This window comes from Gymnoscopelus microlampas, assembly GCF_963454915.1.
Source record: "Gymnoscopelus microlampas genome assembly, chromosome: 17".
In the NCBI taxonomy this organism is placed as follows: Eukaryota; Metazoa; Chordata; class Actinopteri; order Myctophiformes; family Myctophidae; genus Gymnoscopelus; species Gymnoscopelus microlampas.
The window spans coordinates 13,000,456-13,026,388 of NC_139954.1; the positions used below are offsets into that span (position 1 = coordinate 13,000,456).

Genomic DNA, 25,933 nt, shown 5'->3' on the forward strand with positions numbered 1-25,933 from the left:
ACAGGAAAGGGGTGGAGGTGGGAGCTCGTGATATGAGATGAATCTGCAGAAACTGAAGGCACAACACAAGTGTGTAATGGTTTGGAATGAGTCACATAGAAGAATCACGATCTCTCAGCATAGCCAACAGGCCACTCACAGTTGTCCACACCTTCTGTCAAGCAGTATGTTAAATGACAAAGAAACTGTACAAATACAGAGAAATAGTCAAGGAATGCTTGGGAAAGTAGATCTTGCTACTTTCAGGGTTACGACTGATTAGAGAAGCCAAATTGACTCTGTCTCGCACTCTCTCTCTCCCCATCCCGGCCTCCCCCTCTCTGTCCCTTCCCCTCTCTCTCTCTCTCTCTCTCTCTCTCTCTCTCTCTCTCTCTCTATCTCTCTCTTTCTATCTCTCTCTTAGAGAGAGAGAGACCCATGATGTCAGTCAGCTATGACGTCAGCATTGTGACGTATTTTAGGCATAATTAAAACACTATTACTGTACCATTGCCTAACAATGTTGGTTTTGCACAGACATCGGGGATCTCCATATATGAACATGACAACAATGATGATGCCTATATTCTGGGCACACGTGCACACACACACACACACACACACACACACACACACGTATACACACACATAGACAGACACGCACGCCCACGCACACACACACACTGGCTGGTTGAATATTTAACACCACGGAAAGTTGTGTTGTGGTGTTTTGTTTTGATGAAGACATCCATTCATTCTCTATTGTCAGGTTTTATATCATAAAATATCATTTTATATCAGGCGATCGCAGGTAGAAAAGTTCCAGGAAGTGATGTACCATTCAGGAACAGGTATAAAAGTTCCAGGAAGTGATGTACCATTCAGGAACAGGTATAAAAGTTCCAGGAAGTGAGGTAGGCTACCATGCAGGAACAGCTATACAAGTTCCAGGAACTAAGTGAGGTATGGGGGTTGCATTTTGGGTGTGAAAGAGTGTTTGGTGTGGTTTGACAAAGAACCTCTGTAAAGCCTACACTGTAATCCAAATCAGAACATTAAACCATTCAATATTGTGGCCGATAAACTTTAAGACCTGAATAAGGGAAGCTTGGTTGAAATTAACTCTGATGGTGGATATTCTGAACTGAAACAGATTAAAGGAACAAGGGAATCTCCTAGAGGCTGGAGCGTCCTGACGTTGGGTGAGAAGAATATATTTTTTCTTTTTATGCAATGCATTGCTACTTTCTTTTTGGACAGAAGATTTTCTGTTTATTTTTTGGTTGATATTACTGGATTACTTTGGAATGCGGTATATTTTCATTGGAAACATTCAAAAGATCAGTGTTTTGATATTTTGAAGTCAATGCACTGATTGATTGTCACACACACGCACACGCACACACAAATGAAACACTTTAGAATTTAGATAAATTAAGTGAATTCATAGATTCTATTAAGATATTAATTTAATCGGCACTATGAAACTTTTTTTTAATTTTGTCAAATCTGTATGGTAGAGTATGTTAATACAATATAACTTATACAATCAGGGCGGTTGTATTTGGTCTCTGTGTCTAGGTGAGACATGACCTTTGACACGATCCTGTATCTGAAGATTCAATTTATCCTCTGAGCAAGCAGACAGGCTCTATTAGCTCAATGGTAAAAACTTCAGCATTTGCACAGGAGACCGGGGTTCAAATCCGGGGTAGAACAGGAAAGTTACATGGTGCAGCTTTAACTAAACAAGTATGCCACACTGGAGACATCATTGTGAGACTTGTGGTTGGTGGCAGGAGGAGATCACAGTCATCTCAATGGCCTGCAGTTTTACCCTTCTAGTCTCAAGATGGACGAGTGGCTGTGATCTGATCACTATCATTGCAACTTCCATAAGCTACAGTATCATTACTCTGCCATGGCTATAAAACACAGGGTTTGAGTGTGAGAATTCAAGAAGATAAACAACTCCCCTATAAATGGTTAGCCATCCAGAGTGTCATTGTCTGAGTGAGTGGACATCATTATGACATTTCTGGGGACGGTTCTCTCGCCTGATTTACTATGCATCTATGGGTGCATGATGTATCAGTCAACCAGTGGCAACTAGAAAGGTGCTCTCAGAGTGCAAATCACCACCAGGATAAATGCAATGAAAATGCTACCTATGACAGTATAGTGCAGCATTACCAGTTGTACATATCTTTAGCCTCATAGCATAATTGGTGAATTGGGGACATTCACCGAAAATGGCAGATCTACAAGCTTACAACGCGTCACGTTGTGACGTGTTGTAAGCTTGTAGATCTGCTATTTTCGGTGAGGAGATTTGGTGTAGATAGAAAAAGAAAGTACAAGTACAGAGCAACTCAGGTCCATTTTAGTCCAGTATAGCTGGGTCTAAGTGGTTAAACTGAAGTGATATTGATGAATTCCAAATATTATCAAAGTATTCAGCGGCAACCCTGGACTTGCATGACGGCACCCACTTTGAGATGCCCTGGGCTAGGTCATATCATTGATATTATGGCTATGTGATATTTCTTTTCATTTGTTTTTTAATGATAACTATATATCCCATAATCACTGCTATGTGTTTAACCCTGAGAACAGCAATAATCAATGATTAAATAATACAAATGCTGATTGAAGTCTGCATTTATACAGTTATAACTTGGCCAAAACAAGTGATGTAAGTGTAGATAGAAACATTTTGGTCAAATCTTACAGACCAACTGCACCACTGTGAATATTATCTACTGACGTTTGTGTCAATATCCTTCTATTGCATGCAGTCATTTACATGAGACTGTTTTTGTATCGCTACATTGTGAATGGGTCATTTGGTTACTGTCGTAGCAGAAACCTTGTATCGCCATATCTCAACTATTTCACTGCTCTTTTGTCTGTTTCCTGATAAGTCACAGATTTGGAGATACAAGGTTTCCACCCGACAGTGACGATTCGCTAAGTCAGTTATTAATTCTCAGTATGAATCACTTTACCTGTGAGGGGTTATCTCATCCTCAAGTCATTTACAATTGCAATTTAGAGGATACATTTACCCATAGAAGTATAACTTATGGTTGGTTATATCTTATTAGTTATTAGTTCTGTCTGTCTGTCTGTCTGTCTGGATAATGCCATATGTCAGCACAAATTGGCAGTGTTGTTTCTCTGGTTTCTGAGTTAAGCGAAACAAGACTCCTTTTGGCTTCTAATCAGTCTTAACCCTGAAAGTAGCATCGTTCACAGCCATTCCATGAGTATCTATCTTTGTTCTCTCTGGCCGGTCGTTGATGGACAACCATGCGTGGGAGAGATGCAGACGTTTCTATGTGACTCATTCCAACCCCCTTCCATACAGAAGTATTCAGCTTCCCATTACAGTTACACTGCCTTTGTCACCTGCAAAGGCTTGCTCTGATTTGTGGCATTAAATAGCCTTTTGGTGTATGTGCTTTATGTAATCATTTACAGCATCCATTTGAGTCATTGTTTGTGCTTTCTTGTATCATCATCGTATCCTGTGTAAAACTGGACTCCTTATGCTCAGACACTGCCAGTTTGTTGTTACAGAGTTTCTAGTGGCTCCAGCTGTGTCCAATGCTTCTGATTCTGACTGTGTTACCTTGACCCAGTCAGAATCCTTGACCCTTCCAGTGGTTCAGATATACAGTAAATTATTACATTATAAAACACACATTAACCACTTTAGCCCTATTTTATACCTAGGCTATTTGAAAATAGCAGATCTACAAGCTCACAACGCGTCGCATCACGACGGGTTGTGAACTTGTAGATCTGCTATTTTCAAACATTTTAGTACTTTTACTGTTGGTACTCTAAGTACATTTTGATACCAATACTTTTGTACTTTTACTCAAGTAAATTTAGAATTCCAGACTTTTACTTGTAACAGAGTACTTCTACATTGCAGTATTGATACTTTTACTTAAGTAAAACATTTGAGTACTTTTTCCACCACTGGACCCTTCTTTAATACATGTTCAAGGAACTGGCTCTGCCCCTGCTGTTGGCAACATTTCGGTCCTGCAATAAAGTTAATTATTTTGGAAACTATTCCACTTGTAAATGCACCCTTGCATTTATAAACTAGTGTTTTGTCATCATGTCTGGTCAAATATATTTACCTCTGTCTCAATATGATATCATGGGACTACTATAGCATTAAACACAACTATGGCCTCTGCTATCTGCAGTATTATTCACCGCTTGACCTGTGCACAGATGTTTATCATCAGATAGTATCAACCTTCAGTGCGACCCTTCTCATTTTATCAGAAGCTTTTCAAGGCTGTGGCCACTATCGCCACAAGCGCCATAAACTATCACAACAGTGGTGACCCTGCTATACAGTACTCGCGCTTATGAAACTCGGGGTCTGAGTGTGAGAGTTCAAGATGATAAACGCCGCCGCTATAAGTAGTTAGACATCTCCCATTTCTGTGAATTCCCCGGCCCTCACTCGGGCAGTATGACATTCCCGGGGAAAGTTGTCTCCCTTTATATAGGCCTACTGTGCATCTGCGGGTGTAGGTGTCAGGAAGACAATGTGCAAACAGATGCTATCATTCTAGCTGGACCCTTGACCGATCAACATGTGGAGGACCTTAATGCCAAGTATTTTGGAGGAATATCACGTCAGGCTTTTGACTGCATCCATGCCTTACACGCAGGCTCTAAAAACAACTTTGAGTACCTCCACAGCAGGGGAGTAACCCACTTCAAGGTGCCGCTATCATGGTCTCAGCTCCTGCCCACGGGCCTCCCCAGCCAGCCCCAGCATGCTGCGGTGACCTGCTACCGGACCCTGATGAAACAACTGCTGGTGGTCGGCCTCCAGCCTTTGGCTGTTCTTCATGATTCTGCGGTACCAGAAACCCTCAGGTCAAAGTATGGGGACTGGGAAAGCCCTGAGCTCATCAGCGTGTTTGAGCAGTACGCAGAGTTTGCCTTTCAAGAGTTTGGAGAACTGAGTCACTCCTGGGTGACACTGAGCCACCTGGATGAACTGAGAGATGCTGAGTTACAAAATGCCCTTGCTGCACATGCTAGTGTCTACCAACATTACCATCAGCTGTTTCCTGGTAAAGGTGGGTGCTGAGTCTTTAACAGAAAGGCACTAAGAACATGTGCATTTTCACGTGGGAAATGAAAAATCTCAAATGGCTTTTAATCGGATGCTATAGAGCAGGGGTGAGTAATGAGTCTTAAATGCTGCTATTCAGACACTTAGAAAGAGTTAAGGCCCTGTGTTAAAGTGTTACTATTTTCAGTTAAAATTGTTCAAGCATCAGCATACGTATATTAAAACAGATCTGTCATTCTTCCATAAAGGCTGCGGCAAATATAACGGAATCGGTTCATTATTTTATATTTATTTGTTATTTTAGCATTTGTTTATTTCACATATTTTTCAATTCAAATCGACATGTTTTGTTTTGATGGCAAGAAAGCTGTAAAGATACCTATGTTCAGTTTTGAAGTACTTACTTTTAACAGTATTGGTTTCACAGTTTTTTGCATACTGTAGGAAAAGGTCGGGGGAACTTCCTGCGAAAGTGCTATGAAGTGATTTTCTACAATGTGAAAAGGACAGAAAAAGGCTTGATTCCTGCATGCATTAGATGTAGAAGTAGAATGATTTTCTGATTACATCCTTTTCCACATCTTTAGCCATTTTTTTTTAAATAATTAGTTTACTGTATTTTATAAATCATGCATTTCAGAAATGTCACATCGTCAAACTTAACTATGTATACTCTAATGACAGCACTCAATAGAGTATACATCTGCATTGATTACCCACGTAAACCCATGGACCAAGTACAGGGGTCTGTACTTGGCCCCCTCCTTTTTCCCTCTACACCAAATCTCTTTGCTAAAAATAGCAGATCTACAAGTTCACAACGCGTCATAACACCACTCGGTGTGATGCAATGTGAGCTTGTAGATCTGTATTTTTTTTAAGAATGTTGGCCTATTATGACATGCCCAGAATAGACACAATATGGTTCAAGGAGACATTAGTTTTCTTATCTGATCACCGCTTTTAACAAAGGTCATGGTGAGATTTTGCATTAATACAGATACTCTTCTCTTTGTCTCTTTCTTTTAGATTGGAGGTGAAAAACTAATTGTATTTGACTGCCATGTGTTTCAGGTGGGCGAGTATCATTTGGAGTAATGGCTAGCAGTATCCAGATTGTGCATGATGCTCAAATGGAGGTAAGATATGGGGTGCGTTCGGAAATTGCGCACCGGAGCACACTCGCCTATTAGTTAGTATTGGCCAGTGCGCTCAGTGCTGTATTTCCGAACGCACCCATGGTCATATAGCTGGATGCTTTTCCTGCTTCAAGATCAGCATTTTGTTTTAAAGAATGAAATGTGCAGCTAAGTATCAAATAGTGTGATTGTGTGCCAGTATACTATAGAAACAAATAATATTTTAATATTTTTTTATTGTATTTTTAATACTTAATGGGAGAAAAATGTCTGCTACGTTACAATCTGGGAACCTATCGTCAAAAAAAAGGAAGAACAGCGCCCTCTGCTGTTTTTTGTTTTTACCTTTAATAGCTCTGAATCTGTTCTTGAGAGATTAGCTACATTATAACACAGGACACCAGACCTAGTATAGAACACATAAAATGAAGATAAATGCACTTATGTCAGAGACCACATCTGACTATTTCATTACACAATCTTAATTTTCAGAAATCCTTAGATTTCCTGTCATTAAACATCCAGTACGACTGTTCTACCAGAGAAAACCTAGAGGAGAAGCTCGGGAACTTAAAGGTGTGTGTTCCATGCAATTTTTTTTTTAAATGTTTTACTGGTTGATCATTTTTACACTCTTATTTGTACAGTGTACATCTTGTTACTTACAGTACTCATGCTTTATGTAATGTTGCAGAGGACCAGCATGAAACCCATCCTCTTTTATGAGGTGAACATAAATGACTGCTCATTTGGAGAGTTCCTGTCCTTTAGCAGAGTCTTACAAGGTAAATCCTCCATTAATTATAGATGCCCCTCAGTTGCCGTTTCATATTATGTACATAGTACAACAAAATGTACAAATCATAAAGTAACGATTGTCCCCAATTCTTAAATGTCTCTGATACTACTGATATACTAATAATAAATAATATATACTGTGATATATATTCCTGTATGTATCACAATGATAGACTTGTACAGTCTATCATGCAACACCGAAGAGTATATTAAAGAACAACACATGTCTAATTGTAATGACATTTTTGCAGGGATGAACAATGAAGACCAGCTGGTACTTGGCTTTGATGTGGTGGACTTGTTTGAAATGCTTGAGGATGAGATAACCCCTCAGAGGTAAAGTGATTCAAACCGAGAATGAATAACTGACTTAACAAATACAACATGACCCATTCACACAGTAGCAGTAAAATGGTCTGAAAGTGATTAGATTCAAACCTTGGTTGGAGTTCATTTAAAGCAGCACTATGTAACTTTTTAACAACTATATAGCATATTATGTCCCACAAAATTATAAAGTTACATGTTTAAGAGATAACAATCATCCTTCCATAAATGCATAGACTCAGGGGGGTCCCTGCTAAGGGCTTGACTGTATTACAATGAGTTTCATCCTGGCATTTGCCAAGGCAGAACTGCCAGTCAGCGAAGACTGGCCAATCACAGCGCGTCCTCGCCAGACATGCTTGCAGAGACTCTTGGGTAATGAAGTCAAAGATGTTGGCTGCCATGTTAGTTGTGTCCACTGATGCCCCAAACTATAGTGCTGCTTTAACCACTTTAACACTATTACAGAATACTTTGTTGACCTCGGCTCCCCAGGGTTCTATATGAATTCCACCTTTTTTCAATCTACACCAAATCTCTTTGCCAAAAATAGCCGATCTACAAGCTCACAACACTTCACGTTCAGAATCAGACTTACATCACAGGTTTACATGCAGGTGTAAAACAGTGGGTGAAATTTGTTTTTGTCCAAGTTCCATTGTTTTTGTTATTTCCATAAAAAGGGAATAAGAAGAGGGAGGGGCAGGGGAGCAAGGGGAAAAGAGAGAAAGATCAATAAAAATAACAATGTGTCTATATATTTACACATAGTATATCTATCCGGTGTGGTATGTACCTGAGGTTAGTGTCCCCAGTACTTTTTGTGTTATCCTTTTAGCCTTAATGTCTGACTGTACGTACATTTCTGACTAATAAAGTATTCAATCAGTCAATATACTGTACATGATATGTTAGTTAAGGTCCAAGAATAATAAAATATCAGTGCGTTGTACATGGGGTTAAGGTGCAGAGAGGAGTATCGGTGTCAGGTTTGACCGCATAGTCCACATACAGTAAGGCTAATGGTTTAGTTTAGTTTATTTCGATCCACATCAACAGTTACACAAAACATAACACACTGTAATTCAATATTTCATACTGTTTGATCGAAAAGCTTATTTATGCCTATCCTTTATACATGTTGGTTTAAGTTATTCATAGTTACAAAGTTCATATTGAATGAACACTCAAAAATGATCCGCAATTAGATTCAAAACTACTTTAGTTGTTCGTATTAATCGAACTCTCAAAATGTTTCAATATTTACATTCATGACTTCATACTTACCCACACCATCACGTGTGTGAAAGTGTGTGTAAGATATACATACACCCGAATGCGCGAGAATGGTGAGCTTGTAGATCGACTATTTTCGCCCCAGAATAGGCACGCTAGTGTTCATGTGGTTAAGAGATGATTTGCTTTGGAAGGAGTCTTGCAATACTAAATGTCCACATCTCTTCTTTGCGTGGCTCCTTTCTTGCCTCATGTTATTCCTCAGTTTGTATGTAAACATGTTGCTACTGTACCATGGCAGTAAACCAATAACAATATGCACATACACATGTACATGTAGATTGGTGTGTCTCATACACTTGAAGAATGGTACTTAAATGCTATAAAATCCCCAAATGAGATGTTGGGCTGTTTACTGCACTTTGCGGCGGCATAAGCACTTGGAGGTTTTAAATAAGGATTGGCCCCCTCTAAATATGTATAGTATATTGTACAAAATCTGTAATGCTAACCTTTATGTGTGTGTGGGGGGAGACACATGCATGACACAGCATGCTGTGTTCTTCAGGTGGGAAAATAATGCTACATTTTCAAAACTGCATTTTTTCCATGTCTACAAAGGATCAGTTAAACATTTTAAATTCCCTTCTTCACAGGGATACTAAATCACCAACTCCTTCCTCAAGCTACCAAAAGACTTGGAGCATGTTTTCCCTCATGTCCTCATCGGAGCGAGACACCTTCCTGAATGAATCCTTTCCCACTGACTTCCAATGGGCTTCCTCCAGTGAGTCCTTCAAAGTTGAAGGTGGCTGGTCAGAAGATGGGAAGGGAGAGACCATTTGGGACCGTTTCGGTCATGAGAACAATGTTTTTGACAATCAGACAGCTGATCTGGCTTGTGACAGTTACCATAAGGTAGATTATGATGTCTACCTCCTCCGAGGGCTCCTTGTCAACACCTACCAGTTTTCCATTTCATGGGCCCGTATTTTCCCGTCTGGCCACCAGGGGAGCCATTCTGAGAAAGGGGTTCTTTACTATGACAAATTGATCAATGCTCTCATTGAGTCTGGTATAGAACCAGTTGTCACCCTACACCACTGGGATCTGCCTCAGGCACTGCAGGACTATGGTGGATGGACCAATGCGTCCATTATTGAAGCCTTCAAGGACTATGCAGACTTCTGCTTCTCTAGGTTTGGGGATAGAGTGAAGACCTGGAACACTTTCAGTAGTCCCTGGGTAGTGAGCCATGCTGGGTATGGAACAGGTGTGCATCCCCCTGGAATAAAGGACTACGTGGTTGCCTCCTATCAGGTAAGATTGCTGTCTCAATACTAGATGAGAAACATGAGAAACGTATTATTTTCTCTCCACATTGCAGTGTTAAACACACATTGTCTTGTCCCCTTTAGGTCACTCACAGCATGCTCAAGTCCCATGCTGAGGCCTGGCATGCATACAATGACAAGTACAGGGAGAAGCAAGGAGGGAAAGTTGGCATTGCTCTAAATTCAGACTGGGCTGAACCTGCCAATGCTTCCAGGACTGAAGATGTAAATGCAGCAGATCGCTATCTACAATTTATGTTGGGCTGGTTTGCCCATCCCATATTTGTAGATGGAGATTATCCACTAGTACTCAAGAATCAGATTGAACAGAAAACGATGGATTGTCCTCTCTCTGAGCCTGCCAGACTAACAGTCTTCACTGCAGAAGAGAGCCAGAGGATAAAAGGAACAGCTGACTTCTTTGGATTAAACCACTATACGTCCCGTTTGGTCAAATCCAGTGATGGGGGCTGCACTCCTGGACCTCAGGGGGTCGGTGACTACCAGGCACACGCAGACCCTTCCTGGTCCTCCACAGCGTCAGACTGGATCCATTCAGCACCGTGGGGCCTTAGAAGACTTCTCAACTACATTTCAACGGAGTACCTAAGCATTGCCAAATTGCCCATCTACATAACTGGGAATGGTATGCCCACTGAGTATAGCGGGGAAACGCTGAATGATGCCGGTCGAACTGAGTACATGGGAAGCTACATCAATGAGGCGCTGAAAGGTAGGCCTATGTTGTTCTTTTTCAACTTTTTATTAACTTAGTTTAATTTTTTTCCTTCATTAATGTCAGGACTTAATGTAAAAATAAACAATAAATTACAATATAAGGTCGACCCCACTTCCCAAACTCCCCTCTGCTCAACACGAAATGAATCTTGATCACACAAAACTAAAAAGTTACTAAAATAAAACTTTAAAAAGTAAAAATACAAATAAAATAAATAAGTAAAATAATAAAATCAACTTTTAAATAAACAATTTGTTGATTATTTTCTTTAATATGTACATGGAAATATCTGCCAGATTGATCCTGCCAAGCCATGATAACAGAAGATCCTTTTTATTTCTATTTATACCTAAATAACAGATTGTTTCATGTAAAATCATAACACAAATCATTCATAACATCTTATGCAATTTTAATGTTGGTCTTATGGTTCAATTGCATAATGTCTTATGCAATCACAATTAGAGCAACAGTTAATTTAACCAATCGATTTATTTGATTATAAAAAATAATGCATTTTAAAACAATCAAAAATATGTATATCTACAAGGTGTTGTGAGCTAGTGGAGTAATACTAGCTTTTTTTTTGCCATGTTTGCAAAATAGGGTTTATAGAGTGTTTAATCAGTTAAGTTGATTATAACAAAAAAAATATTTGAATTTTCATCGTGTCAATTCGTTGATACTATATTAAAAATATGATTATTTGATTAATCTAAAAAGTAATTGATACTAATAATTGCTGAAGAATATAATCGCAGCCTAATAACATTTGCTAATATTTCTTTCCCTCTCTGAACAGCAATCCATCTGGATGGAGTGGATGTACGGCGTTTCACTGTTCAGTCACTCATGGATGGCTTTGAAGGACCACAAGGCTACAGTCAACGGTTTGGATTGTATCATGTCAACTTTGACCATCCTGACAGGCCCAGAACTCCAAAACAGTCTGCCTATCTTTACTCAAAACTCATCGAGAGAAATGGCTTTGCATCGACAAAAAAACTGTCTTATGCTCAGGGATTTAAAACCATAGACACAAAAAAATCTCATCTTCCCCCATCCGAAGTCCCATCACAAGCTAAGGTTGTATGGAGGAGGTTTTCAAGCCAAACCACTTTTCAGAGGAAGCTCTATCACTATGGTACGTTCCCCCATGGCTTCGATTGGGGAGTATCGTCCTCAGCTTATCAGATTGAAGGTGGCTGGAATGCTGATGGGAAAGGACCCAGTGTATGGGACACATTCACCCACAAACCTGGCAGTATTGTTAATGGAGATGTAGCTTGTGACAGTTACCACAGACTGGAAGAAGACCTGTACATGCTTCGGGCTTTGAAGGTGAAATCCTACAGATTTTCTCTTTCATGGTCCAGGATTTTTCCTAATGGTCAACTTACTCCCTTGAACCAAAAAGGTGTTGACTATTATAACAGACTTATTGATGGTCTCCTAGCTTATAACATCACACCTATGGTGACGCTCTACCACTGGGACCTTCCTCAGGCTTTGCAAAACCTTGGTGGCTGGGACAATGTTGATATGATTGACATCTTCAATGACTACTGTGACTTCTGCTTTGCCACCTTTGGAGACAGAGTAAAGTTTTGGACGACCTTCAACCAACCTCATACAATCGCATGGTCAGGTTATGGACTCGGACAGATCCCACCAAACGTGAAGAAGCCAGGGGATGCACCGTACAGAGTAGCTCACAACCTTCTAAAGGCACACGCTAAGGCCTACCACACGTATGATGAGAAGTATCGCAAAACCCAGCATGGTTTGGTGTCTATTGCGCTCAATGCTGACTGGATGGAACCCAAAGATGTCAATGTACCACGAGAAGTGTGGGCTGCTGATCGTGCTTTGCAGTTCCAGCTTGGCTGGTTTGCACATCCTATTTTTAAAAACGGAGACTATCCGGATGCAATGAAGTGGCAAGTTGCAAACAAGAGTGAACTCCAAGATCTTCCACAATCCAGACTACCGTCCTTCACTGAAGAGGAGAAGGCCTACATCAGGGGCACTGCTGATGTCTTCTGTATAAACCATTTCTCAACAAAGATAGTAAGCCATATTACAGCTCGGCTAAACCCTGCGTCTTATGACTTGGATCGTGACTTGTCTGAAGCTGAGGAAAGTGAATCTCCCAGCACCGCCATCAATAACCAGCGAGCTGTAGCATGGGGGCTGAGAAGGCTCCTCAACTGGATCAAAGAAGAATATGGCGATCCAGAGATCTACATTAGTGAGAATGGAGTAGCCACTAATGCAGAGACTACAGTTGATGACACAGATCGATTTTTATACTACAAAACCTACATTGACGAGGCCCTTAAAGGTAACTATTCACAGTACACTATTATTTATATTTGTTGAGGGGTAGAATTATTGACTCCATTGTTCAAAGGCCTGATCAGTGATACAAATGTAAGCAAATGGGTATCCCTACCATCACAAATATTTCTCCCTTGTAGGTGATTGATTCAGCTCTTGATAGAAGGACTAACATTAAAGACAACACGTGCATGATTTTTCTAACTGTATTCACTGTATTGTAGAGCTGTAATGGATTTGTCTGCATTGGTATTGGTAATATTTGTAAACACTGAAGTAAACAGACCTGTATTTTGATTCATGATGGATTTGAAACATTCCAAATATAATATTTTCTATAGAAATCAAACTATTGAAGAATCTATACTGTCTATTAAAAAATATTCCAGATTGGGCCTTCCATAAATTACTATTAGATAGAATAATTTCACACACACACACACACACACACACACACACACACACACACACACACACACACACACACACACACACACACACACACACACACACACACACACACACACACACACACACACACACACACACACACACACACTCAACATCTACACTATCTATTTGATTTGGCGCAATAGCCACACAGCATACTATCGAAACACTGTGCTCCTCTCATTGTAGTTTGGTCTAGGTACTGTATAAGGGTCTCAGGTCAATGCCAAAAAGGTCAAATATTTCCGGTTTATTACACATTTCTAGGTATTATACTTGATTCACACACACTGTTATTTCTGTGGACAATTCTATTATTTATTTTCAAAAAATCCTTCTCCATTATAGCTCACAACCTGGATGGAGTGAAGGTGAGAGGGTACACGGCTGTATCTCTCATGGATTCATTTGAGTGGCTCAATGGATACTCAGTAGGCTTTGGACTTCATCATGTGGACTTCACAAACCCCAATAGACCAAGGACACTGAAACGCTCAGCTCTCTACTACTACCAAGTCATGAAAGACAATGGTTTCCCTATAACTGATGACGAGAAGCTATTTTATGGACATTTCCCTGATGGTTTCAACTGGAGCACTGCTAGTGCTGCATACCAGGTACGTCTATTTTTCTCTTAAACCCCAGCATCCGTATTGTGGGGAAAGCTTTCACAGAAAATAGCAGATCGACAAGCTCACAAGTTGTGTGAGCTTGTTAACTCATCAATTTCATAGAATATTACAAAATATATTGATTTAAATAGAATAATAGATTTCAAAAATACAGTAAAGCCGATAATAAACAAATACCGATTTGAATAAAACAATACATATTTCAAAATACCAAAAAGCTTGTAGATCTGCTATTTTTTAGGAATTTTTTAGGGATTTTTGATTTAGTCTAAGGGGGAAAAAATAATTTGATATTTTTCTGCAACGATTTGTAATTTTCTTTTTTTTTTCATGTACATCAACAAATAGTCAATGCATTCAGGCTTCTGGTGAAATTGTGCTCTGTATTCCTAAATAAAGAAACTAGGATCAAAGTGTTTATTTCTTACTACCTAACTACATTTCAAATGAGTACCTAAGCATTGCCAAATTGCCCATCTACATACTTTGCCTTCCTTTTATTCCAGATTGAAGGGAGCTGGAGGGCTAATGGCAAGGGACTGAGTATCTGGGACAAGTTTACACATACTCCTCTGAGAGTGGGCAACAATGACAATGCCGATCTCGCTTGTGACAGCTACAATAAGATTGACAAAGATGTGGAGGTCCTGAAGGATCTGAAGGTGACCCACTATCGTTTCTCCATATCCTGGACCAGAGTGCTTCCTGATGGAACCAACAAACACATCAATGAGGCTGGACTCAACTACTACCACAGACTGTTAGATGCACTGGAAGCTGCCAATATTGAACCTCAGGTAACCAGTGTTGCAATGATTTCATTACATTATATTTGACTGTCATAAATTAATCGCATTGGAATTACTACTGTTAAAATGTTTCATAATGCTTTATTGAATTACCTCGAATAAACCTTTTTGGGTGCATCGATGGGTGAATGGTTAGTGCTGGGCCAACCAAATGGTTTCAGTCGTCCGGTTTGATTCCAGCTGGAGCCATATGTCTGTCCTGCTCTCTACCCTCAGCTTCCTCTAAAAAAACTAAAAATAATTTCCAAATGAAAGTTTTGTTGCAGCAATTCCACTGGTTGTGTGAGACACTGTTGAGAATTATAATGCTGTAGCTGAAATTAACCACATGAACCCTAGTGTCCCTACTCTGGAACAAACGAGATTTGCAAGCTTCTGAGCATCTAAATCACTCAGCTATTTTCAGCCAAGAGAATTTGGTGTAGCGGGAAGTAATAGCGGACCTATAGAGCCCATGTCAACAATAGCATATAGGGTTTAGTTGGTTAATATTCGATGTCTGAAAGGAAAATAAATGATTTAAATGTTTCCCATTGTGTAGGTGACCCTCTATCACTGGGACCTTCCTCTGACTCTTCAGAAAGTAGGCGGTTGGGAGAACGACACAATTGTTGAGCGATTCAGAGATTACGCTGACGTTCTGTTCAGCCGACTTGGAGACAGAGTGAAGTTCTGGATCACGCTTAATGAACCCTACATTGTGGCTAATGTTGGTTACGGATATGGCTCCTTTGCTCCAGGTACAAACAAACAACTATCTGTTCTTAGTTGAAACTCTTCCAGCTCTTAACAAGAAGCTTTCAATATCCTTTTATCACTTTGAACTAGTATGGCTGCAACTAACAACTATTTCATTATCAATTTATCTGGATTATTTTCTTGAAAAAAATATTTGTTTGGTCATGTCAGGAAACCCAAAGATATTCTGTTTACTGTCGTAGAGGAATAAAGAAATCAGAAAATATTCACATTTAAGAAGCCATTAAAGTCATGTTTGATATCATCACCCAAAAGACACCTTTATAATAATCATAAACGTCTCCCATGTTGCAGGCATTGTGGGTAAGCAGTACATTGCAGGTCACAACCTGATCAAGGCGCATGCTGAGGCCTGGCACCTCTACAATGATGAGTACCGTGCAAAGCAAGGTGGCCTCATCTCCATTACCATTAACTCTGACTGGGCAGAGCCACGGAATCCACATAAACAAGAGGATGTGGATGCAGCCAGGCGTGTTTTACAGGTAGATATTGTATTATTTGGGGACAGGCCTGGCAAAGGCTATGTTTTAGACTGCCAGCAAAAAAAGACTAAACACAAAATAAACCGATTTTTGTGAATCACATTTGAACCTCATTCCTACTGTGTCTTAGTCAGGACACTTGGACACTGAAGCCTGAATTATTCTTTGTCAATGACATTCAAGTACTTTTCGGTACCTTTCTAGAATTCAATGTGTTGTTTATGTGCAAAAAAGAAAACACCCATCTGATACCAAAAACTGGTTAAATGAGAATTATTTGCAATTGGAATTTGTCCCAGATCTGGGCATTTGAATCTCATCAGTGTTCTGTATCTCAGCAGTGGTGATGAAATATAATTTTATTATGCAGTTTTATATTGGCTGGTTTGCCAATCCAATCTTCAATGGAGATTATAATGATTTAATGAAGACCATCGTTCGAGAGAGGAGTCTTGCCGTTGGTCTTCCTACTTCGAGGTAAGATTCTGAGGTTTATGTGCTGCTGGTATTATTAAAAAAATGTCTGCATCTTATGGAAGAACTTATGGAAAAACGCTTCTGTTTAAATACCTATTTTACCTCATTATGACCAAGGCTTCCTGAGTTCACCCCTGAGGAAATCAAGAGGATCAAAGGAACTCATGATTATTTTGGCTTCAACCATTACACCACTGTCCTGGCTTACCCTTATGACTTTGGAGATCGACAGGATTATGACGGTGACAGGTAAGCAGAGTTGGCTAGAGAACTAAAATATTCTACCGAGAGCCCGACCTATGCCAGAATCTATAGTCCAATGCAGATTTTGGAGAGTCCTTGGACCACTGATTACATATATTTTGTCAAAAAGTTCAGTATTTTCTAATCAATTTGAAAGACTTGATTAAAGTTTCTATTTGAGAACATTAATGTAGAATTAATTTTATTTGAACACTTTTGCCCTATTCAAAAAGTTTAAGAAATCTACAAGCTCAAAGCTTGTACAGTGATTCTCAAAGTGGGGTCTGGCCTGGGGACCCCGAGTGGTCATTGAGAGGGTTGCAGGGGGTCCCCAGCTGAATGATCGCTGGTTAGGAAGTAGGAACCGGATGGACCTTTCATAGGTCTGTAACTGACCGTCACCATTTCACCAACGAATCCCTCCAATTCAGTGAGCCCTATAGGTTCAAAGCTAACTGAAATTCTAAATCCTGATTGTTTCATGATTATCATGACTGAAGGCTGAGACTCTTCAATACTTTTCCAAAAGTAAAGTAAAAGTAATCCTGTTTGGCCGGATCCAGCTGGAGCCATCTCCGCCTGCTCAACCACTTAAACCCTGCATACTTTGTTGACTAGAGTCCTCCAGATGTCTATTAGGCCCTCCTGTTGTCGCTCTGCACTAAATATCTATGCTGAAAACAGCCAATCTACAAGCTCACAACGCGTCACAATGTGTCGCAATGTGGTGCGTGGTGAGCTTGTAGATCTGCTATTTTCAACTGAATGTTCACTCCCAGAACACTGTAGGGACGCTAGGGTTCATGTGGTTAAATCGAGAGACAGGGTGAGAGTGAGTGAGACTAATGTTGTTTGGAACTAAAATCACACTAAATTTGAATACATAGCAATGTGAGTGACAGCACTTTAGGACTACTGTAGATGCCCAGAATGAAGTTAACATCTTTACCAGACAGTAGATGCATCTGGAAATGACTTTCAGGTGTCTTTTTATGATGATGGATGAGAGGTCTAGTTGGCCAGCATTATAGGCGCTAAATACAGTGTCAGCTGATCTCTGATCTGATCCACAGGGGTGCTGGAACTATCCAGGACCGTAGCTGGATCGAATCGGGCTCCTTCTGGCTGAAGATTACTCCATTTGGATTCAGGAGGATCCTCAATTTTATCAAGGAGGAGTATGGAAACCCACCTATTTATGTCACCGAGAATGGGATCTCGGAGCGTGGAGCAGTGGACCTCAATGACCTCCACAGAACACACTACTACAACAATTACATCAACCAGGCCCTGAAAGGTACAGTAGTAGATGCAGCAAAAGGCAGTCAGGTGTTTGTTGCATTTTCTGGCATCCATTACGTCGTTTCCAATATTTCTAATTAAGACTTATTGTACAAGTGAGAATTACATTTATGTCACATCTTCCTTTGCATACTTTTTAGTTTAGTTTAGACTAGTTTTACAAATTAATGCCTCAATGAGCATCAAAATGAGCCCTCAATTTGTCATGCAACACATTTAGGCATTAAATGTTTGCCATGTATACATTAGTGAACATAACTGACTCTGTTACACAGTAAAATACTCAGTGTTAATTTATCCATTTGCAACTCCAAGAGCGAACATTATGTCTTGATCACTAAGGATTTTACTGTGTAATCTTTCAGCCCTGGTACTGGACGGGGTTGATTTGAGAGGCTACACAGCCTGGTCGCTGATGGACAACTTTGAGTGGGCCGCCGGCTTTGCAGAGAGATTTGGTCTTTTCTATGTGAACCGCTCAGACCCAACCCTTCCTCGCATTGCCAAGGGCTCGGCTTCTCGCTACACAGCCATCATCAATTGTAACGGCTTTCCAGACCCCGCACTTGGGCCCCATGAGTGTTTGAACCCTGAACCTGAAGGTAAAACTTGTACGCTCACAAGGTTTTCGCAAGTAGTAATTCTGACAGATGTTCACACACATTTATTAAGACCTATATGTATGTATGTACGTACGTACGTACATACATACATACATACATACATACATACATACATACATACATACATACATACATACATACATACATACATACATACATACATACATACATACATACATACATACATTCATACACATACTTTTGCATGACACTTTCATACAAGTATAACATTATTGAAAAATGTATGAAAAAATATAAAAAATAGGAAATGATTACAAGGTTTCTGTCCAACAGCAACAACATACTATATATATGTATGTCATTTAGGAATAGGACCTATGCACACAGCACCTTACAAAGGCATCTCACAGTGTGCTATGATTATTTATTATAAGACAGGGTAAGGCAGGAGGGGGTTCAGATATGAACCGAGGTGGAAACATCATTCAGACCATAATAATATTCTTTGAAAGTATAGCATTTGAAAGCATATTTCGTTTGCAATTAATAAGAATAATTCATTCTGTTTTTTGTTTTATTTCTGTCACCATTTCACTACAGCTACAAGTGCCCCATATACAACCCTGGAGACGGCTGTGCCTACTACTCTCCCCCAGGACAGGGTGAGCTTTTTGGGCTTGGAACTTTTAGCTGGTGATGCTGAGGTGGCTCTTTATGTCTTCTTTGGGTTACTTCTTTTAAGTACCATTGGGATCATGTTTGTTATGTACCGACTCTTCAAAGCTAAAAGTAAACTAAAGAAAACGGCTGTAGAATCTCTTAGAATGAAGAAGATGTGAGCTGAATGGAGGGCTTAATGTGCAAAGGATACAGAAATACCCTTTAATTGCAAGCCACACTACCATTTAAGTGTGAAAATAGTATATGACACTTATTATATATAACACTTTCATGGTGTGCCAATGACTGCACAGAGAGTATACACATTGCAATGTACCGTAGCTCACACAAACATGCTGTCATCTTGGAGAGAGCAAACTGCAGGCTTTGGAAGAATGGAAGCTCTTATCTTATCTTTTTTGTTACTAAATGTAACGACTATGAACAGACTGCCTATCCTATCCTGGCTATATTACAATACTTGCAGTTACTTCTGGTGGTTTGAAAATAGCCACGGCCACTGTCTGATATTGGCTATATGGCTGCCAATATCATACAATGTTTTGTCAATTATTTTAAGTTTTAAGTCATTAGTGACTGCAGCTCCAGTGATGGTACCAATGCTGAACTTGTCATATTGTGACCAGTGGGTGGCGCCATCACATAAGTTTTTTTCCCCCCAGACCTGTATAGCAGTTGTCTTTTCAACTAAAGATAAGAATGCTTTCCTCACAAATATAATTCAAAAGATGATTGGCTAAGAGCATTCAGGATCGTTTCTGGACATGAATATAAGAGATTTGTATTATATTTGATTGTATTTGATGTAAATTGTGTTTCATTGTCTTTGGATTATGTGTAGGACAACAGTGGAAATAAGTCTTTGAAGTCTATATGATGGTTGCAAGCAATTAAAGAAATCAAATCAAATTCTATATTGTAGCACTGTACTGTGTATATACTTGTATAGCATATTAGTTTACCCTGTAGGCCTATCTTTATTCTAGTAGTTCAAAAGTAACTACTGTGAAATGTCATAAATCAGTGTAGTTCATCAACCTGACAGACACATTTCTAGTATGTGTAAACATAACGGGCGTAGTAAAATGTAGAAATTAACTTCATTAAAGCCCAACTGGACAACTTTGTAACAATTCTTTCGGATATCTGTTTTACAGAAGAAAAAAAAAAACATTTGAAAAACAATTTTCAAGTGAAGTGAAAGTGGTTAAGTCTGTGGGTTTTATAATGTTGAACCAATGAAAAGTTTTTGTGACTAAATAATAATTACATATAGGTTTTTCTTTTTCCATTTCCTGAAAAGTAACAGTTTTGAACATGGGCTACTACAAGGTTTCCACACGACAGCTACCATAATGCATCATTTGAAATGCATGCAGCGCTGACCAGGCAGCAGACGTCGGTACAATAGTTTCACTTCCTTCCTCGTTTTGTCATCTTCATCTTTGACGAAGAGGGTTATTAGACATTCATGAAAATAGTCTCCTCGTTGACGTCTGCCAATGGATAACATTATTGTTTTTTAGTGCAATTTTGTTTATTAAAAAGAAATGTCTTGATTTTACTATTTTCGATTCGTTGTCGTTTAAAAAGAAATGCTGTGTCGTGTTTTGTAATGTTATACATTGGCAGAAACTGCTTTATTTACGTTCATGTGCTAAAAAGGTGACTTTGAGACCTGTTTCACTGTGCAATTTGGAATATCAATTTTGTAATCTCGATGCCAATATTTAAGTTACATGGCCAGGTAACAACTTTAAGCCAATCATGAATCTTATGTGATGGAGTGTTTTTTTAACCAAACATATATCACTTAATTGAATTCCCATGGTCAAGGTAACCCTGACGAGTTGTTGAGGGAAAGGAAAGCATTAGTTTGTTTACTTTCCTTGTCCAGATGTAACAGTCTGTTCTTCAATGTCACAAGCTCTCTAACCACATTGCTTCTGAATAACAATGACTATTAGCTAACAAACTCTGTATGTATCACAGCAGCCCAGTTAACTATGCCTCAGCATATCGTTGCTTATCTCCTTATTTTAACTTTTTGCGTTTTGAGCTTGGAGATCTGCTACTTTTGCCATTTTTTAATTTGAATCCTGAAAAGTAACAGTTTTAGACATGATGATGATGATGTTTCCACCCGACAGAGACCATATATCTCTAAGGCGCTGAACAGTGATGGAAAGTAACTGCTCAAGTAGCTGTAGGCCTCAAAATTATACCCTTTTGAGGTAGCATGCGTGTTCTGTACCTGAGCATATCCATGTTTCTACTCTTCTACATATTAGAGGTAAATATTGTAATTGTTTATACTCTTTGTACCTAACATACATTTACTTAAGCCTTATTTTATACTTTGGCAATTCAAAAATAGCCGATCTACAATGTGTCGCAAATCGTGATGTGACGCATTGTGAGCTTGCAGATCGGCTATTTTTGAAAAAGTTGGACGTTCTTTGAAACAAGTTGAAAAAGACAAGTGACACGTTTTACTTTTGGTACTTAGTACATTTCAATGCCTATACTTTCACGCAATTACATTTTGATTACGGGAGTATTTCTACATTGTTGTATTGCTACTTTTACTTCTTCCACCACTGGCGTTGAAGCGGCTTATATGGTGGATCTTTTCTGGACCCCTGCTGGGAGTTCTGCCCCTGGTCTCCAGGACAACCCTTCTCAACAGGATGTACGCGCTAGCACACGCCAGGTGTCTCTCCTGCATGGCCTCCTCCTCCCTGTTCCTCAACAGCTCACACCAACGGGGGGTCCGTCCTGGAACCTCGGAGATGTGGCCGGGACACGCTATGGTTCACACTGACGAGAAATACCACCTCCTGCAGTTTCATGAAATGTTTTTAGGTCACTAAGATTCGATGATGCGATGAAAAGCATAAGTGCACATGCATGCGCGTGCACACAAAAAGACACTCACACTTTCGTGTGGGCATGCATGCACGCGCGCGCGCGCACACACACACACACACACACACACACACACACACACACACACACACACACACACACACACACACACACACACACACACACACACACACACACACACACTCTCCCTCCAACATCTAGCCTTGTGTTGAAATAAAACTGAGTCAAAAGCTACACCGACTGACTAATCTTTAACTAAACTTTTAACTATTGACGTGAAGCTTCACTATTGATTATTAATTCATGCATGCAGTTTGACCCTGAATCTGAGCAGCATTTTATATAAAAACATTAACTAAATCTGTGCATGACAGAATACAAAAATAGATTGAAATAGCCCTGGTGATTAACCTTAACCCTTTAGCCTATAATCCTTTATCTGACCCTAATGTCTTATTGGAAAGTAAGAAGCTGATCAATTCCTTACGTTTTTTTTTATCTTAGAGGGAGGCACTGGGGTTCTTGTCCACCACCGCAGAAACCAGGTGTTTGACTCCTCTCTGGCCATATGAGTACAATTCCCCACGTTTACAGTAAGGAATCCGGATGGAGGCATTCTTTTTTTCCCCAAACTCGATTTACAATGTACTTCACATTCACCCATTCTCTCACACACACACACACACACACGCACGCACGCACGCACGCGTGCGCATCCAAGAGGAGCCGGGGATCAAACCTTCGGATTCCAAGTTGGCCACTGACTCCACTGCCGCCCCATGCTAACAGTGCCCTAGCAGGGGCGGGGGTTCAACTGTGGGGAATAGGAATCCTAGGGTGTTCTGCCACTCACACTGACTGGTGTAGCCTTGATACAAGACTGCCATATATTATATGACAGATGGCTGTCTTGTGATCCAAGGCCTCGTTGCCAGTGAAGCTAGCTCCTCACTGGCAACAAGGGGGAATTCAGGAATTGACATAACAATGAATTTAAGAGGAAAAAAGGGGGGAAATCATTCGCAATAAATTTTTTAAAATAATGTTTTTTTAATCAACACGTTTCTGTCCTGGTGAGGTGAGGACATTTATGAGGACTTCACAAAGCTAAAACACTAAAATAGCTTGTCTCTCTCGGAGAGTTTAAATTGTGAACAGGCTTTGAGCATAACAGCACTGGGAGCTGTCTCTGCATTCCTTGGCAATTGTATGGCCTGGAAAAGATATTTCTAATCTCAAGGGGACCTCTGAGTTAAATAAGGGTTTGATAAATGATATGCTACGTCTTTTTGTATCTGTGCATGAAAAGAAGAACAATGGAAGTCTGCTTCCAATATATGAAAATGTAAGGAAGGTGATTAAGTTAAAACTTAAGTTTTATTTAGATTTGTAATTGTCTTTAACGTCTCTGTTGTCTCTTCTCACAGAATGCATGATGTCCTGAACAGACCGGTTAAATTGCAGTCCAGTCCATGACGAAATCATACCAAATCTACAGGAACAACACAATTAAGGTACAACAGAAACACACAAATGCCGTAGTACTCAAGACACAACAACACAACACACCGCCACCATGCACTACACAATCCTGGAATCCTGAGTGCTAATATAAGTCTACAAATGGGCACTTACTCATCTGAAATTCTAAGAGTATACAAATGGAACCAAATGGACCCGAAACCATTTCTAACTCTGAGCGTGTACAAATGGAACGGTCTATTTCAGTGGTTCCCCAGCTAAATGATGGAGAGTTGGTAACCAAATGGGTCCATTTGGTTTCATTTTACTCTCTCAAGAGTTGAATTATTGTTAAACGTCTGCATTACTTAGTTAAAGAATTGTTATTTTGATCAACGTTCGCCTGTCATCTCTCCTATGGTACCAAAATCAATACAGCATGGGAGTCTGAGAGTCTAAATCTCATCAAACCTTGGTCCTTGCCTCAAATTCTGAATAAATAATGGACCTTGATATGAAAAGGGTTGAAAACCACTGGTCTATTTGGTTCAAAAGTTTCAGAGTTAAACCAACACCGAAGATTTGACTGTGCATGGACCTATCAAGCCATTGCCATGAACAAGGAAGATGAGTCGCAGGCCTGGTTTGTTGTTTTAATCAAATGCTTGCTGGGTGGAAGGGTCCCCTCTGTGCCATGAAGGCAGAGATGGTGATTGCAGTCTGCCACAAGCAATCTCTGCTCCCTTGGCCTTCAGCATTTATGAGCGGCTGCAGATATAACTGCAACTCCTTTTGTTTTTGTTTGTTTGTTTGTTTGTTTTGTCACAAAAATGAGAACGTTGTCACTTTGTCGTCATGTCGTTCATTCATTATTTACTCTACTTTCTGGTTGTGTAGAGGCGTGGGCCGTGGGTCCATTTTGACTTTTGACTTTTTGGTAGGTATTTAGCTGATATGCTTATCCAAGGACACTGCCTTTCAGCGAGGGCAACAGAAAACAGTGGGGTGTTTTTCACTCAGACTAACGTATCTCACTCTGTTGCGTTCCAGGAAAGAGACTGAGGTCTTCTTCGTTGAAACACTAGAGCAGGAAAACATTATTGTAAAGGAATTGTGCGGGATGGGAAACTGGAATGGGAGCCTCCCGAAATGGTGCAGGAATATTTTCACTCCAATAATGGCAATGTGATACTCCAGGAATGTTTCCAGCTGGGATATGGCTATTGGTTCCACCACCCTCTGCAATAACACAGATTTGCACAGTTAACCTTGTGTGCTGCTAAGCTCTGCTAAGGTTATCTTCAGTGGGTGACACTACAGTACTTAAGGCCCCCCTTTTATTTCTGGGGGGAAACAATAAAAAAATCTTAAAGAGTACATCCATAAAATTATTCTGATTATTATAACCACACATATAAATCCATCTGGGCAGTTCATGCTTAGCTGTCAGAGTCTGTTCTAGTAAAAGCTCAGTCAATTTTACAGTGAGAAATGAAGCTGCTAGCATGGCCAGTAGCCTACTACTGTCATACAGCAAATAAGTAATTAGGTTTAATAAAATAGTAATTTTGACAAATGTGATATTAAGTCAGTATTACTGTTACAAAGGGTGTACATACATTTGCATGACAAGAAATAGATTAAAAGTAAGTGTGAGAGGAAATTGGGGAATTGGCAGTCCGGTTCTTAGTCTCAGAAATAACATCTGTAAATAATTATACTTGTAAATGTTGGTTGGGTGTTGTTGTGTCTGGTACCCATGACAACCTTAGATGTGGAAAGCCAGGTCGGTTGACATGTTTCTGTGTGTTAACTTTTACAAGGCTAATTAGTGATGCTCTCACACACGCACGCACGCACACGCACACACACACACACACACACACACACACACACACACACACACACACACACACACACACACACACACACACACACACACACACACACACACACAGACACACAGACACACAGACACACACAGACACAGACACAGACAGCCACACACACACACACAACTTAGATGTTTTGTTATGAAATTGAGCAGGAATTGACAACTTTTTCAGCTCGAGACTCAAAAGAAAAATTTGTTTTTTCTTGGAGACCAAAAAAAAAAAAAAAAAAAGATTATGAATGAATCACTTAAGCCAGAC

At 39.9% G+C, this 25,933-nt stretch overlaps 1 protein-coding gene across 1 annotated transcript; it reads left to right on the forward strand.

Annotated features, from left to right (window-relative positions):
• Window positions 1-37: 37 nt before the first annotated feature.
• On the forward strand, window positions 38-23,763 carry LOC311064304 (lactase/phlorizin hydrolase-like; the record flags this gene model as incomplete). The annotated part of the gene is made up of 18 exons (XM_084084139.1): window positions 38-69; window positions 4,543-5,099; window positions 6,170-6,234; window positions 6,727-6,810; window positions 6,929-7,019; window positions 7,284-7,368; window positions 9,252-9,915; window positions 10,014-10,662; window positions 11,471-13,012; window positions 13,807-14,075; window positions 14,597-14,887; window positions 15,441-15,639; window positions 15,953-16,143; window positions 16,514-16,620; window positions 16,738-16,869; window positions 17,937-18,160; window positions 18,531-18,767; window positions 23,747-23,763. 18 exons carry the CDS (start codon window positions 38-40, stop codon window positions 23,761-23,763), a joined length of 5,436 nt encoding a protein of 1,811 aa, XP_083940265.1.
• Between the last annotated feature and the right edge of the window lie 2,170 nt (window positions 23,764-25,933).